This window comes from Pezoporus wallicus, unplaced genomic scaffold (genome assembly GCF_028554395.1).
Source record: "Pezoporus wallicus isolate ANWC-B61680 ecotype Strahan unplaced genomic scaffold, APGP_CSIRO_Pwel_v1 scaffold_6885, whole genome shotgun sequence".
NCBI lineage: Eukaryota > Metazoa > Chordata > Aves > Psittaciformes > Psittacidae > Pezoporus > Pezoporus wallicus.
The window spans coordinates 865369-885499 of NW_026638858.1; the positions used below are offsets into that span (position 1 = coordinate 865369).

General features: G+C 39.8%; 1 protein-coding gene across 5 annotated transcripts in view; it reads right to left on the bottom strand.

The window, feature by feature from the left end:
* Positions 1–7976: 7976 nt before the first annotated feature.
* The window catches only part of KCNQ1 (potassium voltage-gated channel subfamily Q member 1), a 392885-nt gene continuing 380730 nt past the window's right edge, over positions 7977–20131 (bottom strand). For all 5 annotated transcript variants that reach the window (XM_057412834.1, XM_057412832.1, XM_057412830.1 and 2 more), the window contains one exon: positions 7977–8466. In XM_057412834.1, the coding sequence (XP_057268817.1) occupies positions 8266–8466 (201 nt within the window). In that variant the 3' untranslated portion in view covers positions 7977–8265. The remainder of the gene's footprint in view (positions 8467–20131) is intronic.

Sequence of the window (20131 nt, forward strand, 5' to 3'; positions counted from 1 at the left end):
CTGTATTTTAAAAGTGTTACTCTGGAAGCAAAATCTCCAGAAAGCTATAAATGACCGAAAATAATGAATCAGACTTGACATTATAGCAAATGTATCACAATATCAATGCAGGTATGTTATTATTATTTGATACATAGATACAGAACCTTTCTTAACTGTTATTGCTGGTTCTCTAATACCTGACCTTAACCTGAGACACAATGAAGTATTTTAAAGTTACTTACACCTTGTCTGAGGCTTGCAGTTCAGCACGTTTGTGCTTAGCCATCACTGGTATTTCCTTAGTTGTGTTTTTAATATTTAAACCTCATGCTTTTTGGGGGCTTCTGGCTGGCTGTGACAATTACACATATCTGAGGAAGGTAACACTGCTAGTATAATTGTCCTGCAACAGAGTAAATGATTCAATGGGACATATATCTTTTTTTCAGTAGAGAAAACACCTACTACTTTTGTTTGCTGATCAAACTTTCTGACTTAGATTGCTAAAACTGAAATTCATTAGAATATTTAAAACAGTCTTGTGCTTGATCATGGTTATAGCCCAGGCCTTGGCTCTTTAAGCAAGTAGAAACTGTCAGCACACAAAATAACAAAGTCACTTTTGGAAAAACCCTTAGAAAGCCAAAAGGAAAGCAAACCCCTCTTTTTTTTTCTTTGCATAGTTCCCAGCAAGGAAAAATTCAGAGACCTCTAGTCAATGAGCAGACAATAAGCAGACCTACTTCTTCAAGAGCTGACTTATCTATGGAGGATTTAGATTTTTTTGGGTCTGGATTAAAAGATGCAAGCACCTAAAAGGACTGAAGTAGAAAAATAAATAAAGTCACCTCACTGCTTCACGGATACCCTGGCTTTTGCAAAGGCTTGTGCAGCCACAACCTAAATAATTCAAACTATCGTTGTCAGGCAGCAGCCCAGTCCTCCTCAATGGGCACTTGCCTTATCACTCCACAGCAGATGCTTCAGCCAACCATTGGATATTGAAAACATAAATAATGAAACAAAATTTGGAGACAATGGCTTCTGGGCCGGGGACAAAATACTGATGGATATTGTCAGTCTCGGTGTAACCAAGCAGCAAAAGCTCAAGTGACAACAATAGTGAGGAGAAGAATAGGGACAAGTGAGGAGCCCTGAATCTCAATAAGGCCTGGAGCTGCACATGCTGCTGTTACCCTAGAAACTAACCTCTCCCCTGAAGAGGTTTGCTCGGGCATTGTCCGGGGGACACAAGATGTGTCATACACCAGATGGTCGTGTGCTGTATAACTCAGTTATCTGAGTGGCGGAGTGGAGGAATGCAAGCTGCAGAGCGCTCCGGAGGGCCGCCCAGGGCACCATCTGTTCTTTCAGACCCAAGGCACTGCTTTGGCTTTGGCTTTTTTTTTTTTCTCCTTCCAAGAAAGGAGGGGAAAACAAAATTAAAATGATTCACCATTCAGCAGGGAAAAAAAAAAAAAGCTTAATACAGTTGCCATATCTAGCTTTCATTTAGCTAATTTTATCCCTGGGTTTTTTGTCAGGTGAATTGCTTTTTTACGCCTGGGAGAGCAGCAATTATTTCTCTCTCAGGAGTCTATCATTTATAAATAAAACCCTTTTGAGACCTCATCGGTCATTTACCATCTGAAAACCCCAAACACTTTTAGCCATATGTTCTCCAAAGTCTCCTTTCCCCTCCACAAAGCTCTCAGAGCAAAGGTTTCGGCAGTGTGAGGGAAAGAGCATTTTTCTTTTCTAGAATTGTTCTTCCCTTTGACAGTGAAGGAGGAAGGAGGAAAACAAGAAGTCAGAGTCAAAGCGGCAGTCTGAAGGGCTGGTGAAGGAAGGAAACGTTAATCACAGGCTATGCGATGCCAAGGAGCAGCGACTAACGTGACTGCGAGGTGCAGGCACCAGGAAACATCCCAGGAGCCTGTCCCAGGCACCACTGGAGCCAACTGCAAGCCTTGCTGACTTCTGCCAGCTTTGGATTGAGCTCAGTTTATAACCCCATTAGGCAATTATTAGAACTAACAAATTGTTAGGCAATGCTTAAACAACAGTTGCAGATGATAGCATCTTATGAGCTGCTTGTAATCCTAATACTTCATATGTGCTTATCATCCTTACAGCACTAGAAGTGCTTGTAACAACTCTGTGTAACATGATAATTTTTACAAATTAATGATCAATATACTCTTAAGAATAAAACATGCAGCAGAACTGAAAACTGATTTTAGTTTCTTCTTTGGCTTCTTTTTTCCCCCTCCATTTCCCTTTAAGATTGCCAGCACAGAAAGCAGGGGTGATTAACACTTCAGCACAGCTGGCTTTAAAGTTTGTGTGAAATGCACAGGCACTGAGGGCTCAGAGCCAGACACTCCCAGACTTGGGAAATTATGGCAAGAAAACCTCTAAAGATTCATCTGCTCACCCCCACCAAGGATTTGCCCCTCTCTGATCTGAGAGACCTCGCTGAAGGCTGCCCAGCCCACTTGCTGCACCTGGCTGAGTGACTGACCAGCAACTCAGCGGAGTCGTGGAAGCTTTATTTCCTTTGTTCCATGGGTGTCTGCCATGGAGAGCCAAGCTTGGATTAACCAAGACTAAATCACTGGGCAGCTTGCCAGAGCAATGCTAGTTCTGAAGCAAACACAGCTCCAACATGGTTTCAAGAATGGCTTTATAGATCAGTTCTTAGGTGCAAATCCACGGGCAGAGAGCATAATGCCTCATGTCAGGCCCCCCCAGGAAGCCTCTCCCCACAGGGAGCAGTTGCCAGCCCATGAAGGAGCAATCTGAATTTGGACAATGCCATTTCTTTTGGGCCAGCCCTTCCCTGGCAGTGGTCCCTCACCAGCGATGTAGACATCTTTTCATCAGGCACCATGCTGTATTACAATAGTGTTTCAAAATATGCCTATCTGGCACCTGCATTTTCTTTGTTGCAGTGCCAAGCATTTTGTCATATTAGCTTTTAGGTGACTGTCATTGGAAGCAATCTAAGAAAAATTCTATTTTATAGCTTCTTTTAATAGCTGATCTAAAGGCAATGTGCACCAAGCCTTGCAGGAGCCATCATCTCCCAAGAATATGCTTTCTGCAAGTCTCCACTCCAGGAGTTAGAGGTTGTTTTCTGCTCCCAGGTGAGGCGTTACATCTCTTCCAGACCTCTGGGCTTGGGGAGGGGGGGAAGTGAGGACTTTCAACAAAGTTCCTGTAGAAACAAGGTTAATGCACCCATGCTGTGTTTGTTTTGCCTGCCCCTAATAACTTTTGAACCTGTTGGCCTTGTTCAACTTGACAGAAGGATAGATCTCTACAAAATAATTCAGTTCTTATAAGTTCTGTGAAAATAGGCACTGAGGTGGAAGAGAGAGGGGCCTGGTATCAACTTCCTCGCCAAGGAAAGGCTGAGTGCTCATGCTTATCTCAGTGGGCACAAGGGGAATAACAACGAAAACAAACCTGCTCTATGTCATAGCCACAAAAAAACCCAAAAGCTTCAACTGAAACTTGCACTTCTTAGAAATTATAGTCAGCCCATGGACAAAACAAAAAAAGCCAGCATTCACAAAATTACTTGCTGTTTTCCATTTGAACTGAACCACTTCTGGTTATTGCATCCTTCTGAGGACATAGCTAAGCATCACCTCCACATGGCACTGGTGTTAACAGCTCACTGCCTTTCATGCACTTTCATCACAGCTGCTGCTACTCAGGAAGCCCAGGGTGCAAAATAATACACAGGCTATTTTAAACGAAATTGGAGGGCATTTAGAAAGCCTTTCCTCAGTGTGAAGAAACATTATATTGCATGTGTTCAAGTGTGGTAGGTAAAGAAATTCGTATTGCTGAAGTGGAAAGAAATACCTCTGATTGTTGCAGCTTGAAAATGCAAAAGGCATGCAAGAGTATTATTATAAACCAGTGATTTGAAAACAGAAATGGGAAACAGAAACTTGTGAATCCACATGTCTCTCTGACCACGAGGAAAGCAATGCTGCATACACAACTGAGCCCAGCTTTCACTGAAGGACCATGGAACAATGTCTTTACTACACATTTTGAACTTGCAAACCCTTACACTGACCCACATGCACAGAGTAGTCCCATCGCAAGCAATAGACCAACTCCTGCACATAAATAAGCACACAAATACATTTTCACAGGAGTACAACATAAATGAGACTTGCATCATACTTTTAATCTTTTTCTTTTTCTTCTCAATGCCCCTTCTCTTCCCAAGCCCCCACCCCATCAGTAAAATGAGAACAGTAACATCCAGCTCAGCAGGGTACACAAGGATTAGCTTAAAATTGTTTTTACCTTTTCTCCTTTAAACTCCCAGAACAGAAAATCTTCCTGTATTTTCCTTTTTTATATTTCAAAAGGCAATTTGTTTCTTGCCCAGACCTTTTCAGTTCAGCCCCCTCACCGACTTCACCTTCCTCAGAACTGATGGGTTATATATCAGTCCAGAAGTGTCTGCTAGTAACAACAGCCCTTAACTTGCTGCAGTAAAACGGCTATTTAATCCACTGACATCCAAAGATTTCTGCCTCAGCTAGTATTTAAGCATAGCTCTGGCCCATTGCATTATTTGAAATCAACCTCCTTTAATATAAAATGGTGAAAATGAGTGATGGCCATACTTCTGGTGTTCTGTAACATACTATGTCAAAGGGGATCTAAACCTTTGACATCCTCTAATTGTCAGCTTGGCATCAGGCACACTTGAAACTCTGAAACTCCTTGGGCTCAGAATAGTAAAGGTTTTGAATATAGCGGGGGCCCTGGGTGGCTTTTACCTCCTGAGTAATTATTTATATGAGAGTGGTACCTCAAGTCCCAGACTGAAGGTCTGTTTGTGATAGGTACTGAGCTAACATACAGAAAGAGGCCTTCCCTGTCCCAGGGAATTTGCGGTCTAGATAGTTAAGTAGACTGAGTGGAAGGGAGCAGGCAGCAGATGCAGCCAAACAGGTGAAATGACCCTCCCTGAGGTCAAACTGTAGCTTAATGCTAATGCCAGGCACTGTGCTTCTGTCTCGTGAATCCTAGCACAGCCCCCTATCCAGGAGCCCACACTCTTGCTCATCTCCTAAACCTCCCCTCTTGCACACATCTCCCCCTGTCTCCCCATTAATCTTTTTTTTTTGCAGACTTTCATGGTTGGCTGCCACAGAGTGAGCTTTCCTCACTACCTTCAGCTGGGCAGCCCATGTTTCTCCTCCTCTCCTATTTACTGGCTTCCTACCTTCCATATCTGGCGTAGCACCCAGAGGCTGAGAAAGCTGAGGCTGCTCAAAATTTTTTAGACCACTTTTTTTTAGCTGACCTTTATTGTTTTTAGGCAGGGATGGGGATCCAGGCACAGCTCACACCATTCTTGAAATGCAAACTGCTATTCAGCTGCTCTAAGTGTCTCGTTTCTGCAGCGTCAGACACCTTATTTTAACAGTTTACAAAAACAGGGTAGAAAATTATGAAGTCAAGGCTTTGCCTATCTTAAAGTTTCTTTGCTCCCCTTCAAGCTATTTACAAACATTTTCCTTGAAGAAACCCTGTCTGGACCGTTTGGATGAAGAGGAGACACCAGCAGATAAGGTTTCAGCAGAAACACATACTCATGGCATGCTGCTTACTTCAGGCTGGTCCAGCGTAAAACTGTTCAGCTCATCTTCCTGATGTTGCTGTTCCACAATGCTCTGTGAAAGAAAGATGCTGAGGTACTTACTTCCAGGAGAAGTCATTGAGGTATGAAATCTCAGCAAGAAAGATAAGTCCAGTCCAGCCCTCCAGGCAGAGAGGTCAGACCTATCTCTGGTGAGCACTTGGGGATGGCTAGCTCCAGTCAGCTGCATGGCAAAATTGGGTGGCTCATTTTATGCCATTCCTCTTCAGATGGGAAAATGGATCATCTTCTTTTTCTTTGGGTGAGGTGGATTGTCAGAGTTGAAGTAACAAGTCTCAGAGCTAGTGCTATTTCTGAAACGATCAGCTGGGCCCAGGTGAGAATCACTGACTTCATGACGAGACTTCCAGCGTTGAGAATCTGTAAAATCTGGTTAAACCTGGATATACCAGGATGCTGGTAACAGTGCTTTCCAGATGGGTATAGACCAAGTGACACATCCAGAAAGTGAAATTACTTTTTTCATGAAACATTTACTCAGCCTGTCTGTTATTACCAAGGTTAGCTGCCAAACAGAAAATGTAGGTATTGTCTTGAGAAGAAGCAGACAGGAATGGATGCATTTTCTGGTTAACGCAGCACCCCTAGAAATGCAAAGACATCAGCTTTTCTGTGTGTATCAAGTGTCTGGATTTTAGAATAACCAAAAGACATGGCACTCTTGTCCCGTATTTTATTATGAAATTAACAGGCTGATTGAAAACATGAAATTACAGTGAATCTCATTTAAAAAATTTTCAAAATCATGAGAATAATTTTGATTTTTATAAAACATAATGCCCAGATACAATTCCTGTTTATGCCTGTAAATTTCTACACTCTTAACATTTACCTGCTGTACAGCAGTGAGGCTGGATAATTATAACATAATCTGTAAAGTTAAACGCAGTATACTTTCCTCTGCAGTCCAAGGGAAAGAGATTAAATCTTGAGAAGAAAGCCCGGAATATGAGCAGCAGAATGAGAAGGTTCCCTGCTGTCCCAGTTCATTACACATCAGTATTTCAGACTGCTCAAAGATAAATAAAGACAGGTGATGTTAACTGCTGTGCAAAATTATGAGGCTTTAGGGTGTAATTTTTCCAGGAGAGGGAGAGAGATCGCTGTGGGGTAAAGGCTCTGCAGTGAGGGGAATAGGGTGCACTGGATGCATATGATGCTCAAAGTGCAAGAGCTGATAAATCTGTTTACATCTCCCTCTTTCACCAGCAGTATGGGCTACTTCCACCACCACACTAGACTAAACATTTTCCTGATACTTTGTCAGCTTTAAGGATGTTCCACATTCAAAGCAGGGCTGATAGGATACTGGTGCTGACTATTTGCAAGGGCTGGATTTCAACCTTTGTAATACAATCCCAAATCCTGCACATTATGTATGTGAAATATCACATTGACCCAAACACTGCTGACTTTATTTTAACTATCATGTAGGTTAATGTGGTTCAGCCCTGTGGGTTGTAGCTGGGGCTCTTGGTCCTCTGAGTTAGAGCTGGCACTCTTCAATACCAAATGACTCTTGTAGGGAGATGAATTTCTCAAGACATTATTCAGGAAACTGTTCAAATTATCATAGATGCTGTCTGGGTGAAAGATGCTTTCCTGAACTGGGGCCTTGATTCCTGAGAGGATTATGGATGCTCAGTAAGTGGCCAGCCCAAGCACTTGACTGGCAAAGTCCAGTCACTTAAGTTTCTTGTACTATTCTTTGTGACTGTAAGCTAAAACCCAGTAGATTGAAGAAGTAGTAGCCTTCTTTTTAAGAAGCTATTTCAGGACAAGTACATTCAGACCACTGTGTTATTTATTTATATATAAATCCTTTGGCAACAATTTTCTAGAGAGCAGAAAGATTTTTTTTCTATGTAATACTTTATCGTCTCCCCATGAAAAACTGGTATCTTAAAAAGTCTATAGCTCTTTCCACTATAAATAGTATTGTTCCAGATTAAGGATTAGTTCCTCCCTGAAGAAAAACAGATTTAAAAAATCTGGTCATTATCTGATAACTGTTTATGTAGCAATATTAAAATAAAACAGAAAAAGAAAATCATTCAGTATGTGGTTTCTCATTCTCTAGAATGTTAGTGTACATTTCTACAATAAAACCAACATAAGTTACCGTAGTTTGTTCAAAAAACATTAGTAGAAATATATTGCTATTTGCAGATTCATAAACAGAATGCACTTTTTCCATCTAAGTTCAAGTATTATTAGAATACCATTATCACTATCATTATTATTAAAGATAATCCTTGTAATTTGGCCTGTTTTTTTGGTTGTTTTTTTTGGTGGTGGTTTTTTTTTTTTTTGGTCTTTCTAAGAAATAATGAGTTGTGATCATTTGTTCATGAACAAAATAAATGTGGAGTTTCAGTAAGTTTTGCCTGGTAGAAGACAGCCTGGCAATCCTTTCACTATTATGAGTGGCTTTAGAAGAGGGTATTTGAGATTAGTGGTATAGATACAGTAGTTGTGTGTTTTCTCAAATGGCTGATAAACCTAATTCCTTCCAGGTTGTCAACATTCAGTCCCATTTAAAGGAGAAAGGTGGGAAGAACCCACCCCAGACTTATACTGCATCAGGATATATCATCTTCATTTTCCCTCGGTACTGTCAGTTGATCGTAGGTTGGCAGGGTGTTATTAGGGAGGAAAAGATCTGAATTGACATTGTTGCCTCTCTGAGATGTTCTGTTGTTTCCTTGGTCCCCTTGCTGACAGGAAATCAGATGATGCAGCATATCTGTAATGAGGTTCAGTTTCTGGTCCATTTGTGTAACCTAGGAAGGAAAAGGAAAGATTTGTTTAGTAGCAGCAAGTAAGAAAATTGCAACAAACCATGAGATACAAATACAATATTAAAATGACAGTTTTCTTAATGAGGATCCGAACAACCTCTATGAAGACACCACAGATTCACAGTTCAGCAAACATCATCAGAAAATTAATGCAACAGGTCAGAGTTGGTTGAGGACAGGCCTGTTAATACTCACCTCTGGTATGTGCTTTGAGACTCATTTTATACCTGGATGAACACATGACAAATGAACATTTAAAGAGATGTGCTGTGATAGAGAACCAAGTCCCATAACTGAGTTTCTGTGAGGGTTTTTGTTATTATTCTGGACATATTTTTTTTTTGCTTCAACATGATAAACTTCTAACATGCTTATATGCCTTAATAATATTAGTATGTTCTAGTATCTGCTCTAGTTGCAGTGATCTAATCCATTCTAAGCTAGGACTGACTGATGCTTTTTGTTACATTTGGGCCCAATTACCAACTCAGGCCACAAAATGCCCACAGATATTTTTGCTACTGTGAGTGTATAGAAGCTGGGGTCTGTGGCAAGGGCTGGAAGTGGGGCATGGTTCAGTTTTATGCTCTCACCTTGTCAATGACAGCATTCACTAGGACTGCCATTTGAATGACATGACTCACAGCAAGACAAGAAACTCTTCTAAGATGGGTTAAAGCTAATTTTCCAACTGGGGTGCTGCAGGGGAAGGTTAAGCCTGAATCCATAACGCTTATTTTCTTCTGCCTTGAGACAGAAGCTCCTTAAACTATTTAATTCCTCTTGTTTTTTCCTTTTCCTGCTCTTTCTTTTAATCTTTACAAGAAAGTATAATGAAAAGTCAGGATATCTAACAGAGGCTAGGTTATGGATTTGTCCAAAATTTAGATTCTATTTGGTGTACATTTATGGTATTCAGAAGAAAATCAAGAACGAAATATTTCTAGGAGCACCACAGATTCAGTCTCTGGCTTCTTGCAGTTTCCACTCAAGGAGTAATCTGTATCACCCCTCTTATCTGGCATGGGAAGCCTCCTTTCTCTGCTGACTCCAATATACTGAGAGAGCTGTCTTGAAGGGAAGATGGGTACCTCCAGCTTTGAAGTCCTGCCCACTCTCTGCCCCTTGCCATAGCACATCTTGAAATTGCACAGTAGGAGTCTGCCCTATGGTCTTCTGCTCCCTTCTACAAGTGTAATGAGAAAGCCTCAATTTTGCTGTCGTAGTCTATGCCCCGTCAATCCACAGGGATCCCAAAACACTAAGCAAATTCTAGGCAAAAAGATACATGTTTTAAAAAGGGAAAACAAGTAAGAGGGCAAAAAAACTGTGATAGGAATAAACTGCTGCTTAAAATATCTGCTAGAAAGTAGTTAAAGGCACATAAAACTGCCAGAAAGAGCATGAGTGGGAGCGATTTATATGTGCCTGGCTATCATCCAAGTATCACACAGGATAGTAAAAGACAGTAAGGCTGAGCAGAACATCAGCAAACCTGGAGGATTTCAGCAGAGACTAAAGTGTTTTTCCACCATAGAGAAATTGCTGAGTTTTTTTTCAAACACTATACAACGGGCAGGGAAGCAGATACAGTGATTTAAAAATATGGGGTGCCAGAGATTTATACTTTGCATCTGGTTTTGAAAACATGAGACAAAGCACCCTAGATGGTACATGAAACACTAGTAATTCTGGGTGGAAATGGCTGTTGAAAGGTGAGATTCTTCAAATGAGGAAGCTGAAGAACATGTAAGTTCAAGATTTCTAGAAGGAAATACAGATGGAAAATTGAGCATATCATCAGGTTTTCTTTTCATCACTATTTGTTCACTCTCTTTTAAAAAGGCATGCTTTGCCCAAATAGTGCCCATCACAGATGGCTAACTCATGATCATCCACATGTAACAGTACAAATCAGTGCTAGTGAAGCCTGCAAAAATATCTCATTCCTCCATCCTCCACTGTGCAGGTATCACTTGCTTTCCGAGACAGCTGTGCTGGAAGGACTGTATTGGAGGACTGCAGACAAATAGCTCCCTTCAGAGTCCAAAGGGCAACTTTTCCTTAACAAGAAATGTCTTTTTGCTAATTATTCTAAACTAACTAGGGGATTTATATATACATACTTCTGAATTTGTGATTCCAGGCAGGGATTACCAGAGGAAACATAGACCAAAGATATATATGGAAAATGTGCATTCATGAAACTTTCGGAGTGATGAGCTATTGAACATGACAGTAGATTGGACTGAGATCTGGATAGTCCTTCAGCAGCTGCTCATCTTGGTGATGAAGTACTGGAGAGAAGTGAGATATGAATATTCTTGCTGGGAAATATATTCCCAGGAATAATTGTCTAATTTTTTCTAGGGAACAAGGTTTGGCTGCTGCAGCTGTGGAGTGCAGGAGGCCCACAGAAGCAGAGGCAGAAGCTGACTGCTATTTAGTTGGGCCATATGAGATAAAAAGTAAAGATCTTTGTCTTCCATGTTCTTTCCATGTTAGGGTAGGGCTCTAAAGCCACAAAGCTTTTGTGGAGGGAGGTCCAGGTAGCTGGTTGTGTTTGACTGTTATTTAATCAGTTCTGATTTCCAATAAAGCAAGCCATTTCCCAGGAAGTTCTCTGCCCATGAAGGGCTTGCTCCAAGACACACTGAAGTCAGTGGTAGTTTTGGCAATCACAGACTTCCAGTGACTTCAGCAGGCTCTGGATCAATATTTGACTGATTTGTCTATCCCAAATAGTAACATATTCTTTGGATATTACAAAAGAAGGAGCAGTCTGGATTTCTGTACATTGCTCTGCTTGTGCTAATTGTGGATGGGATCAGAAAAGATGACATTTGCAAATGGCGATGGGACAATGGGTCCCCATCCTCAGTTCTGCCAAAGGGGTGTCTGCTTAAAGTATGAGACATTTTAAAGGGAGAAGCAAAAGCCACAAGAACACAACTTCTATTGTCATTACAGGCCTCTGATGTACAAGAAGGAAGGTGTCACAGTCAAGCGGTGCTTGAACTGTTCTGCAAGTGAGGGTGTGGTTATAAATCACATTTTTCTTTGGTGAGACCTTTCCTTTTAGATCTTGAGAACATTTGAGGGAGCTTCAGAGGCAGCTTCCCTGGCTTTTCTTCTTTCTCAGTTCCTACACAATTTGGTATCTCAATATTTCTAATAGTTAATGCCTTAGTTTTGAGGGCCCCTGTAGACAGGAACAAATACGATGTTAGAAGGGGCTTTCTAGAGAAGCTCAGGGATGGGTGTGGGAATTTTCATAGAGGATTTAATTTAAACATTTCTCTGTAATAGTGACCGGGGGGGAGGGGGGACGACACACCAACAATATCAGTATTATTAAGGAAAATTTCTTCAGGTACATGATTCTTCAAAAATCATGAAAAAGCTCTTCCTTCCATTTACAGTATCCAAGATCCCAGATTCTTGCAAATCCCCTTATCAGAGCTTCTGGCTTGGATTTGTTTATTTTGTTGCCAGAGATTAGGCAGCAGTCTTGGTGGAGGTCATATACCAGTTGCTGAGCTGTTTATAGGCAATGTAATCTGCATTAAGGAAGATTTGTTCTCCAGACTGTCTGTACTTTCTCTTGAGAGTTGGTCAAAGAAGGGAGTATGTGTGTGGTGTCTGGGGGAAAGATAGAGGAAGGGGAGCCAGTAAGAAAACACTCTCCTCTACTATATGATTACTCACTGTTAGAAAAGTATAAAGGCTGAGTTCCTGAGGAACAAAATTAATGGGCTTTGAGGGTTGCATGTGACGAGTCACTTTCTAGTCAATGAAAATATATGAACACTGTAACCACTGTCTCAACTGACAAATAAAATGGATAACACTGAGACAAAAAGCATCTTTGGAAAGAAAGACACTCGCTACTCACTGTGTCCTAAAATCATCTCTCTTGCATAAAGCTATCAGTGCCAAACCCGTCTTCACTTTGAGATACTAAAAATGGCTTTGTTTTTTCAGTAAACTGAGACTGTTGCTTGTGTCATCTTCTTTGGTATTTTTATAGTAAATATTTATTCTACAGTTCTCAAAAGTGTAAAAAAACCTCTTTATTTTTTTATGGTAGTAACCCTTAAATGGCTGCTGATAATTCACCTTGACTGAGGGTATGCTGCTTGCGCTTTAAACAGAGGGCGATGACCTGGGTCTGAGAAGAAAATTCTGAGTTGTTGAGTCAGGGTCAGATTTCAGAAAAAAAACATGATTTTTAAGCTAGTCACTGGCTCTGTTTCTCCAAGAAGTTATATTCGTATCAGTGAACTGCTGTTAAAGAGGGCTTGACTTGGCATAGTAAATTCCTAATGCACCATATAGAAACTCAGTTTTGTTACACTTTTTTTTAAAATTATTTTGGGAAGTAAAACAAACTGATAACACCAGCATGTGGCCATTTGATTACTGACTGTAACACTTGTGGCATTTTAAAGTAATTTTTGTTTGTCTGAAGAATTTTGTCCTGATTGTGCAGTAGAAGCTCTAGGGTACCGGGTGCTCAAACTATAGGAAATAGAAGAAATGGCAGGGTTGATATATGAATTCTTTCTTTTCACTAGAATTGGGAAAGAAATTCAGGTAAGCAAGTAACTATTCCACAGAGAATTGTAGTTCTTTGCAGTGTAGTTATAGAAAGGGACATTTCCTTTCCAAATGTCCCTTTCCCCAAAAAAAAACATATTTTTTTAAAAAGCTTTCTCAAAGTTTCTGGAAATACGACATCTTTGGTTAACTATCCACTCAGCTTCACTTCTTTCATGTGGATTTCCATGATAATTAGAAATTTGTAGATTACAATTATAATGCCATTTTTCAGATTAGACATCTCCCTTGTTGAAAACAACAATAGTAAGAGACATGTTCTGACAGGTCAAAACATAAAAAACTGATATGAAAGTGCTACTTCAGTAATACGTGATTAAATAAATAATATGAAATACAGCATATATGTTACCAAACACAGAATATTGGCAGCATGTTTTTATAACTGTCACTTTTAGAATACTGCCATTTTTTTCCCCAAATGAAAATGCAGATACAGCCTTCAGGAGCAGCAGTAGCTGAAGAAGATGTTACACAATAAAACAGAAATCTTCACAGCTACCTTTGACTATTTCCAGCCACTTACTTACAACCTATAAACATAATCCCTATGGAAGTAAATGCTGCAGATCAGCAGCCGGTAAAACTTCAGTTACAAAAGGAACTATTAAATGAGACCTACAAAGAAACAAGTGGCAACAACCGATGTTGTGTTTATATAAGAGAGGAGTTCCTTTAAGATCTTAAAAATAAAGAAATATGAATAGAAAAGTTACAAGCACACAAGTTGATTCAGTTTCTACATGTCACCTTCATAAATTTATCTGGCTGTAACTTGCTGCTTGACTAAAGAAAGCAAGATAAAATGAATATATACCTCTCCTTCTAGCAAGAAGGTCAGCAGAATGCTGGCAGATGGGAGAATTAATTTATGGGAGAGTGAAATACACTTAGTTACGGATTGTTAAAGAGTATAAGACCTCGAAAGGTGGAAAGCTTTTGGGGCAGTGCTTACTTTGGAAGTGGAGACATTTCAAAAAGGCCTGAGGGTAAAAAAACAGTTGGAAAGGGATGATCTAAAGTGTTGCTAGTCAAGACAGAAATGAGGACCATGACGGATATGGCTGGAAGAAATGGTAAGAAGCAGAGACTGGATATGGCTGCTAGTTTTGAAGAGAGAGCTGAGAATGGTGGCCTCAGTTCAGTGCTTTTGTTGCTGCTATTAACAATTTCTTGGAAAAAAATATTTGGCTTATATAAAACACACAAGCAATTGGAAATCTGCTCTTCCTGAGAAACTTTCTTTAGCCGTAGGTGTAGATTTGGGCCATGAAGCCCCTCTGCTAGCTCATTGCTCCCTAAGCTCCTAGGCCTGTCCTGTTGGCCTCCCAGTACGGAATGCATGCCCAGATGTGTGCAACACTCACAGATCTGTCTGGCATCCAGAGGGCTATAGCCAAGCAATTAAAATTTGTGGTTGACTCTTTAGATAAATGAGACAAGACTTAAAACACATGGAAATTTTCAAGTTAGGACAGTGTCCAAAATCTACAGTCTTTGGCCCAGCAGTGCCTCAGGATACAGCATTTATTTTTTTCTTTTAGTATTACAAAGGTCAGATTTCTCTTTTTTTTAACCCTTTCCTCTAAATTAACAGAGTATCAGTAGATGAACAAGGGAGCTTGGAATGTTTTTCTCTCCTTGCATGAAGCCAGGAAAGTGAAGTTTAGGGTCTTTTCTCCAAATATAACTTTTATCAGAAGCCACTAAAGAAGATAAAATCCCCCTATCCTATTAACTGAATACTCTGGATTTTTCAAGAATTTGCTTATCTTCATTTACTATAGCCCCCCCTTCAGGAAATAATATCTCTTTGACCAGACACAGCTGTCTTCCATCTCCATTTTAAAATAAGACATAAATTGGCAAGAAGAGAGGGATTCTTTCCTTACAAGTGAATCAATGATACTAAAAGTATGAGAAGTTTATGTATCCACAAGTATTACTGGACATCTATCTAGCACCATCATCATAAACAGCATCCCAAATTATGCTTAAATTGAAATCCAGCTGTATGGAAGATGTCAAACAGGCTTGAGATAACAAGAAATATAAAGGAATTATTGATCAAAAAAAAACAGGGGAAAAAAATAAGCCCCTTATTTTTACGCAATAGTTTTGTTATGATTATGGAATAAATGGCAGTCATTAGTGCATCTTATATCCAAAGCACTGTGTGAATCTTTGTGCACTGATACAGTAGAACACTCCAGTAGATATCTACCATCATTATTAGTACAAAGTGGGGAAAACTGAGGTAGTAAAGTTAATGGCCTACCTTCAGATACAATAAACAGCTTCAACTTGGAAAGAAGAGCTCTAGCAAAACCTTAAAAATCTTTTCCCTGTCCTAAGCAGATCCTCAGATCTCAAAGAAAACTTCAAAACACTTTTCTGTTTTTTAGTGAGACAGAAAGTTGGAAAACTGATTGCTTTTTCATTTTCCATCACATTCTTGGTCAGCAAAACATTCCCATGTTGGGTCCTTCTGCTTGAGCACTCCAATACCTATCTGCAGAGGAAAGAAAAACTCTTATATTTCAGATGCTGCAGTTCCACAGATGTGAAGAAAATTCCCCATGTTACTTTCCTCTGGAGGGCTGTTTCTGCTGGTTTCATCACAGCAGTACAGCCTCTGAATATCACTCCATATTTTTGTTGTCAGAAGTTTGGCTGTCAGACAACAGCTTTCTCCTAGCTGTAGATTCTCATTTCCAGTGTGGAACAGTGGCATATTTACAAGACTTTAAGGGTTAATAAAAACAGTAAAAGACCCAACTAGCATAAAAACATGGCCCAAACTCTCGTTCATAACGAAATAAACCACAGGCCCTCCCTACCACCCTCACCAATTAAAGAAAACAAAGGTGACTAATCTTGCCCTCTCTCCAAAGGGGAATGTTTTGCTTCTTGAATCCTTGGCTCTGGCTCTCGTATGATACTGGGACTATGACTAATAACGTCTTGCCAGAGTACTGCTGATAATTTCACCATGGAGTAGCTGTTCTTGTTCTGGATCATCATAGTATGCACTTAAGTTGCCAAGACTTTATTTAAAAAAAAACCCAAAGAATAAGATATACATTCATAATCCCCAGTGTTAGAAATACGTTTTTCAGCTTTAACTGTTAGGTTTTGCCTGACAATTTTCCCTCCTTCCTCCAAACTGTTATTTTTCAGATGCCTGCTATGAAACGGTTCCCTTTTTCCTCTCTTTCTCTCAAACTCTTTTCCTAATTCAAAACAGATTTGAGGCTGCTGCTCTTTCTAAAGCAAATATGCCATGTATCACATTGAGTTAGGTTAGCATTGCTTATATTGTGTTTTACACTTCACCCAACTGAGGCATCCATACTGGTTTTCAAAGGGAATAAAGCCAGACTATGTGTACCAGGTTTTCTGGTTGGAATAGAAAATGAGACACATCCACAAGTTATGGATCTGATTTTATGGCATGACATGAGTAGGGAAGGGCAACACTATCTGCTTTATGCTCATAACGTTAAAACCAAGATGACTTCGTAAGTTTGTTTGTGTTTTTTTTTAAATTAATATTTTTGGTCAGTTCCTTTTTTATCATTTATAATCTACTCATTAATTATGATTTGATAGTTACTATATGGGCAAAAAAGGACATAACTTCCTTTGTGTCTTAAATGAGTTTAAAAATTAATAACCATATAAATGACTTCTGCAGCAATCAAACCTGGAAGGGGAAAAAGAGCAGGGAAGAGAGAAGCAATTAAAAGAACAGTGAGTTTTGAGATTCCCTGAGGGTTTCTGGTAATTAAACCAACGGCAACATGAATCTCTGTTTGATGTGGTTCTGAATTTGTTTTCAGAAGAAAAGTCTTTAAAAAGATTCTTTCAAGCAAAATTTTTAGATAAGCAGCTCAGCATGAATAATTAGACCAGAAATACTTTGATAAATATTATTATGGAGAAGTCATTTATGGGCCATGGCATTAAGGTTAGAAATCCTGGTGATAAATAAGGTGCCAAGTTTGCACCCATTCTGAATACACAAAACCAGAACTGTATTCTTGTATGCTTGAGTCTGCTCCTCAGAAAGGAGGTGACCTCTTGTTTTGCCATTGCATTAAGCTTTACAGAGACACAGATGCAAGACAGAAAATTTCAGTGGGAAAGCTCAGTGGAATGAAAGAAAACCACACACAGTTCCAAAGGCACTTTTCATTCCCAGGGGCTACACAGAGATCAGAGGTGAAATTTATTGGTGATAAAAAGTCTGTGAGCCCACTCTACTCCCCTAGACTTTCCAACCGCCATTTGATTTTGCTGAAATCATATCCTGAAACACTTTCTTCAGAATGCTCTAAAAATAAAATTGCTTTATAAATAATAAAAAAAAAAAAAAATCCCACTGAAATCCAGAGAAGATGCAGGTGCTCTGCACCCTCTAAAATCAAGCTGCCTTAGACACACCAAAAATGCATTTCATTTACTGAAGTTTACTGACTGCTCCAAAAAGTGGAGGCAGATACAATCAATCACAAGCCAGCAAATAACCAACAAGTGAACTAGTAGCTAATATATTTGCCAGTGGAAACCCATGTTGAAAAGGAAAAGAAACTTCTTGTTGGCTGTCATGGTATTATTCATAAAGGCAAACTAGTGAATCTTATGGATACCAGGAGCAAAACTACAACAAAGGCAACCAACTGCTAATGAAGAAGGGTTTTCAGTCAAATTTCATGGGTCATACAAAGTCATTACCATGCCTGCAGGAGTTCAACAGCTTTGCCAGTTGAATTCGGGTGAAATGAAGTGATTATTTTGTAATGCATTTTGTAGTTTTAGACTTTTTTCTCTAAATTCCAAGCTCTGATGGCAATCAGCTATGCAAGAATAACAGCTTCAATTTCCAGAGTTAGTCTATAAGCAACATTACTGCAGAAGCAACCTTCAAAAGAGGTCTTCTGTGTACACCAAGGTCTCAGAAACTAGATTTTATAGACTCTGGTTTATTTTTGCTTAAATACAACCTTATGGCTTTAAGCAAATTTCCTAACACTTGGGGGACTTGACTTATTTTGAAAAAAGAGGGACAGATCATTTAGCTGCTGCTGGTAACAAGCTCTGCATGGGTTAACTTTCCAAGTTGGTTCCATTGCAGGTTTCTCTCTGGTTTTGAGTCACTTAAAATATCAAGGCTTGTCTCCATAACATTTTAAGCTATAATGATTCAAAAGTAAACAACTGTTTCAGAAAAAATAATGTGTTTGAAAAACCTAATGGATGACAAAGATAACAAAAAATCCTTAATGTTTTTCTTTGTCAATAATTTCTTCTAGGAATATAGCCAAGCTGGGCATTTATTTGGGCTGGTAAACTGTGGCTCAGAAAGTGGATCTATTGGCAGTGTAAGCAAATGCTCAGTGGTGGAAGCAAAAGGTTCACAGTGTTTCCTAGCTGATTAATCATCATGACAGGCTTGAAGACTAAATGATCTGCTCAGCTCCAGATGTTAGGTGTGTATCCACCTCTTGTTATTCTGGTTCATAAGCAGCAGCCTGTCTTGTTCATTCTTAAGATAATTATGACCATTACTGTTCAAAACAAACAAAAAAAAAGATTTGGACTTTGTAATTTTATCCTGTGATAAAGGAGGCTTCTAAACAAAATAACACAGTACATATAGTCTAGACGTGATGAAATATTGGAAGATCCTTCCATCAGCGGTGGTGACAGTCGTGCACATAAAGCTTTGTGATGTTTCCCTTCTCCACTCCCACCTCCTGCAGAACTGTTATCAACTGCACAAAGGAGGAGTATGAACATGTAGCTGGATCTTTCCCCTCAAGCCCCTGCCATTAATGGCTGCACTAGCCCCTGTTAAATCAGTAACAAAATGTAGCTTCTCTATGATGGAAGGCAGCATCTGTTTCACATCACATGGTAACACTCCACAGTTTTTACAGATAGGAAAGATGAGGAGAATATCATGGTAGCAGAAAGAAGCCACCCAACCCTGCCAAAGACAGACAGGATGTTCAGTGGCTGCAGGTGATGAGAGATCTGTCACCTAAAGGACTGTCCTCCACAGAGGGATCAAGTACGTCTTGGGTATCAGTAAGGAAGGACCTTACTGACAGTGGCATTCCAGGAAGGGAACACCAGAAAATCAGCACCTTGCTTTCTGAAGCAAGCTACAGTTCACTCCTCCTGGCTGAGGAAATAGAAACCACAGAAGGTGGAATGACTTGCCTCAAGTCCTGCAGAAGATGATGTCTGAGACAGGAACATCACCCACGCCACCTGAAAACCTCACAATAACCACGCTGATCTTTCTAGATGGGACATAGACTGTCATGACAACACAAGCGTCTCACACTGCTTTTTAGAAACTGATTTACAGAGAAGGCAGAGGAGGTCTGGTTGCACTTATTCCTCTCTGGCTTAGTACTCACAGTGTACATGTGCAAGTGAGAAGACCATGTGTGACCAGCTCTGATATGCATTATTTATATAACAGTTCTACTGACTGAAAAACTAACAAATCCACAGCCTGCAGATGATGTGCAGACATGCAGACACATCATCACAAATATCACTTTGACTCCTTTTTTTTTTTCTTTCCTGCTGCACTACAGTGTACATAGCACTTAGTACAATGGTGAAATAAGCCTCTGGCTAAAGAAGCAGCTTGTTTAAATCACAGCATTTCTTCACATTCAATGGATGCATAGAAATAAGTGTAATTTTCCAGGGAAACATTTCTATATGATTATTTCACATAGGTCAAAGTTTGTCAAACCCATTTGTGATGCAGTGATGCAAGGTGCTCAACACTTTCCTTACTATCTGAGTGTCCTTGAATCCCAGTGAGCATTTCAGTGAGGAAGATCTGTGAAACATGCAATGTGTAACTTTCTGTAACAGTGACTGCACAATACAAGAGGTCAAAATGAGGTTTCTTTCCTCATGTATTGTAAGTATGGCCAAGTTATAATTCTACAGTTAATTTAGGGCTTGGATATCTGTGCTGGACAAAGGATCTTGCTCT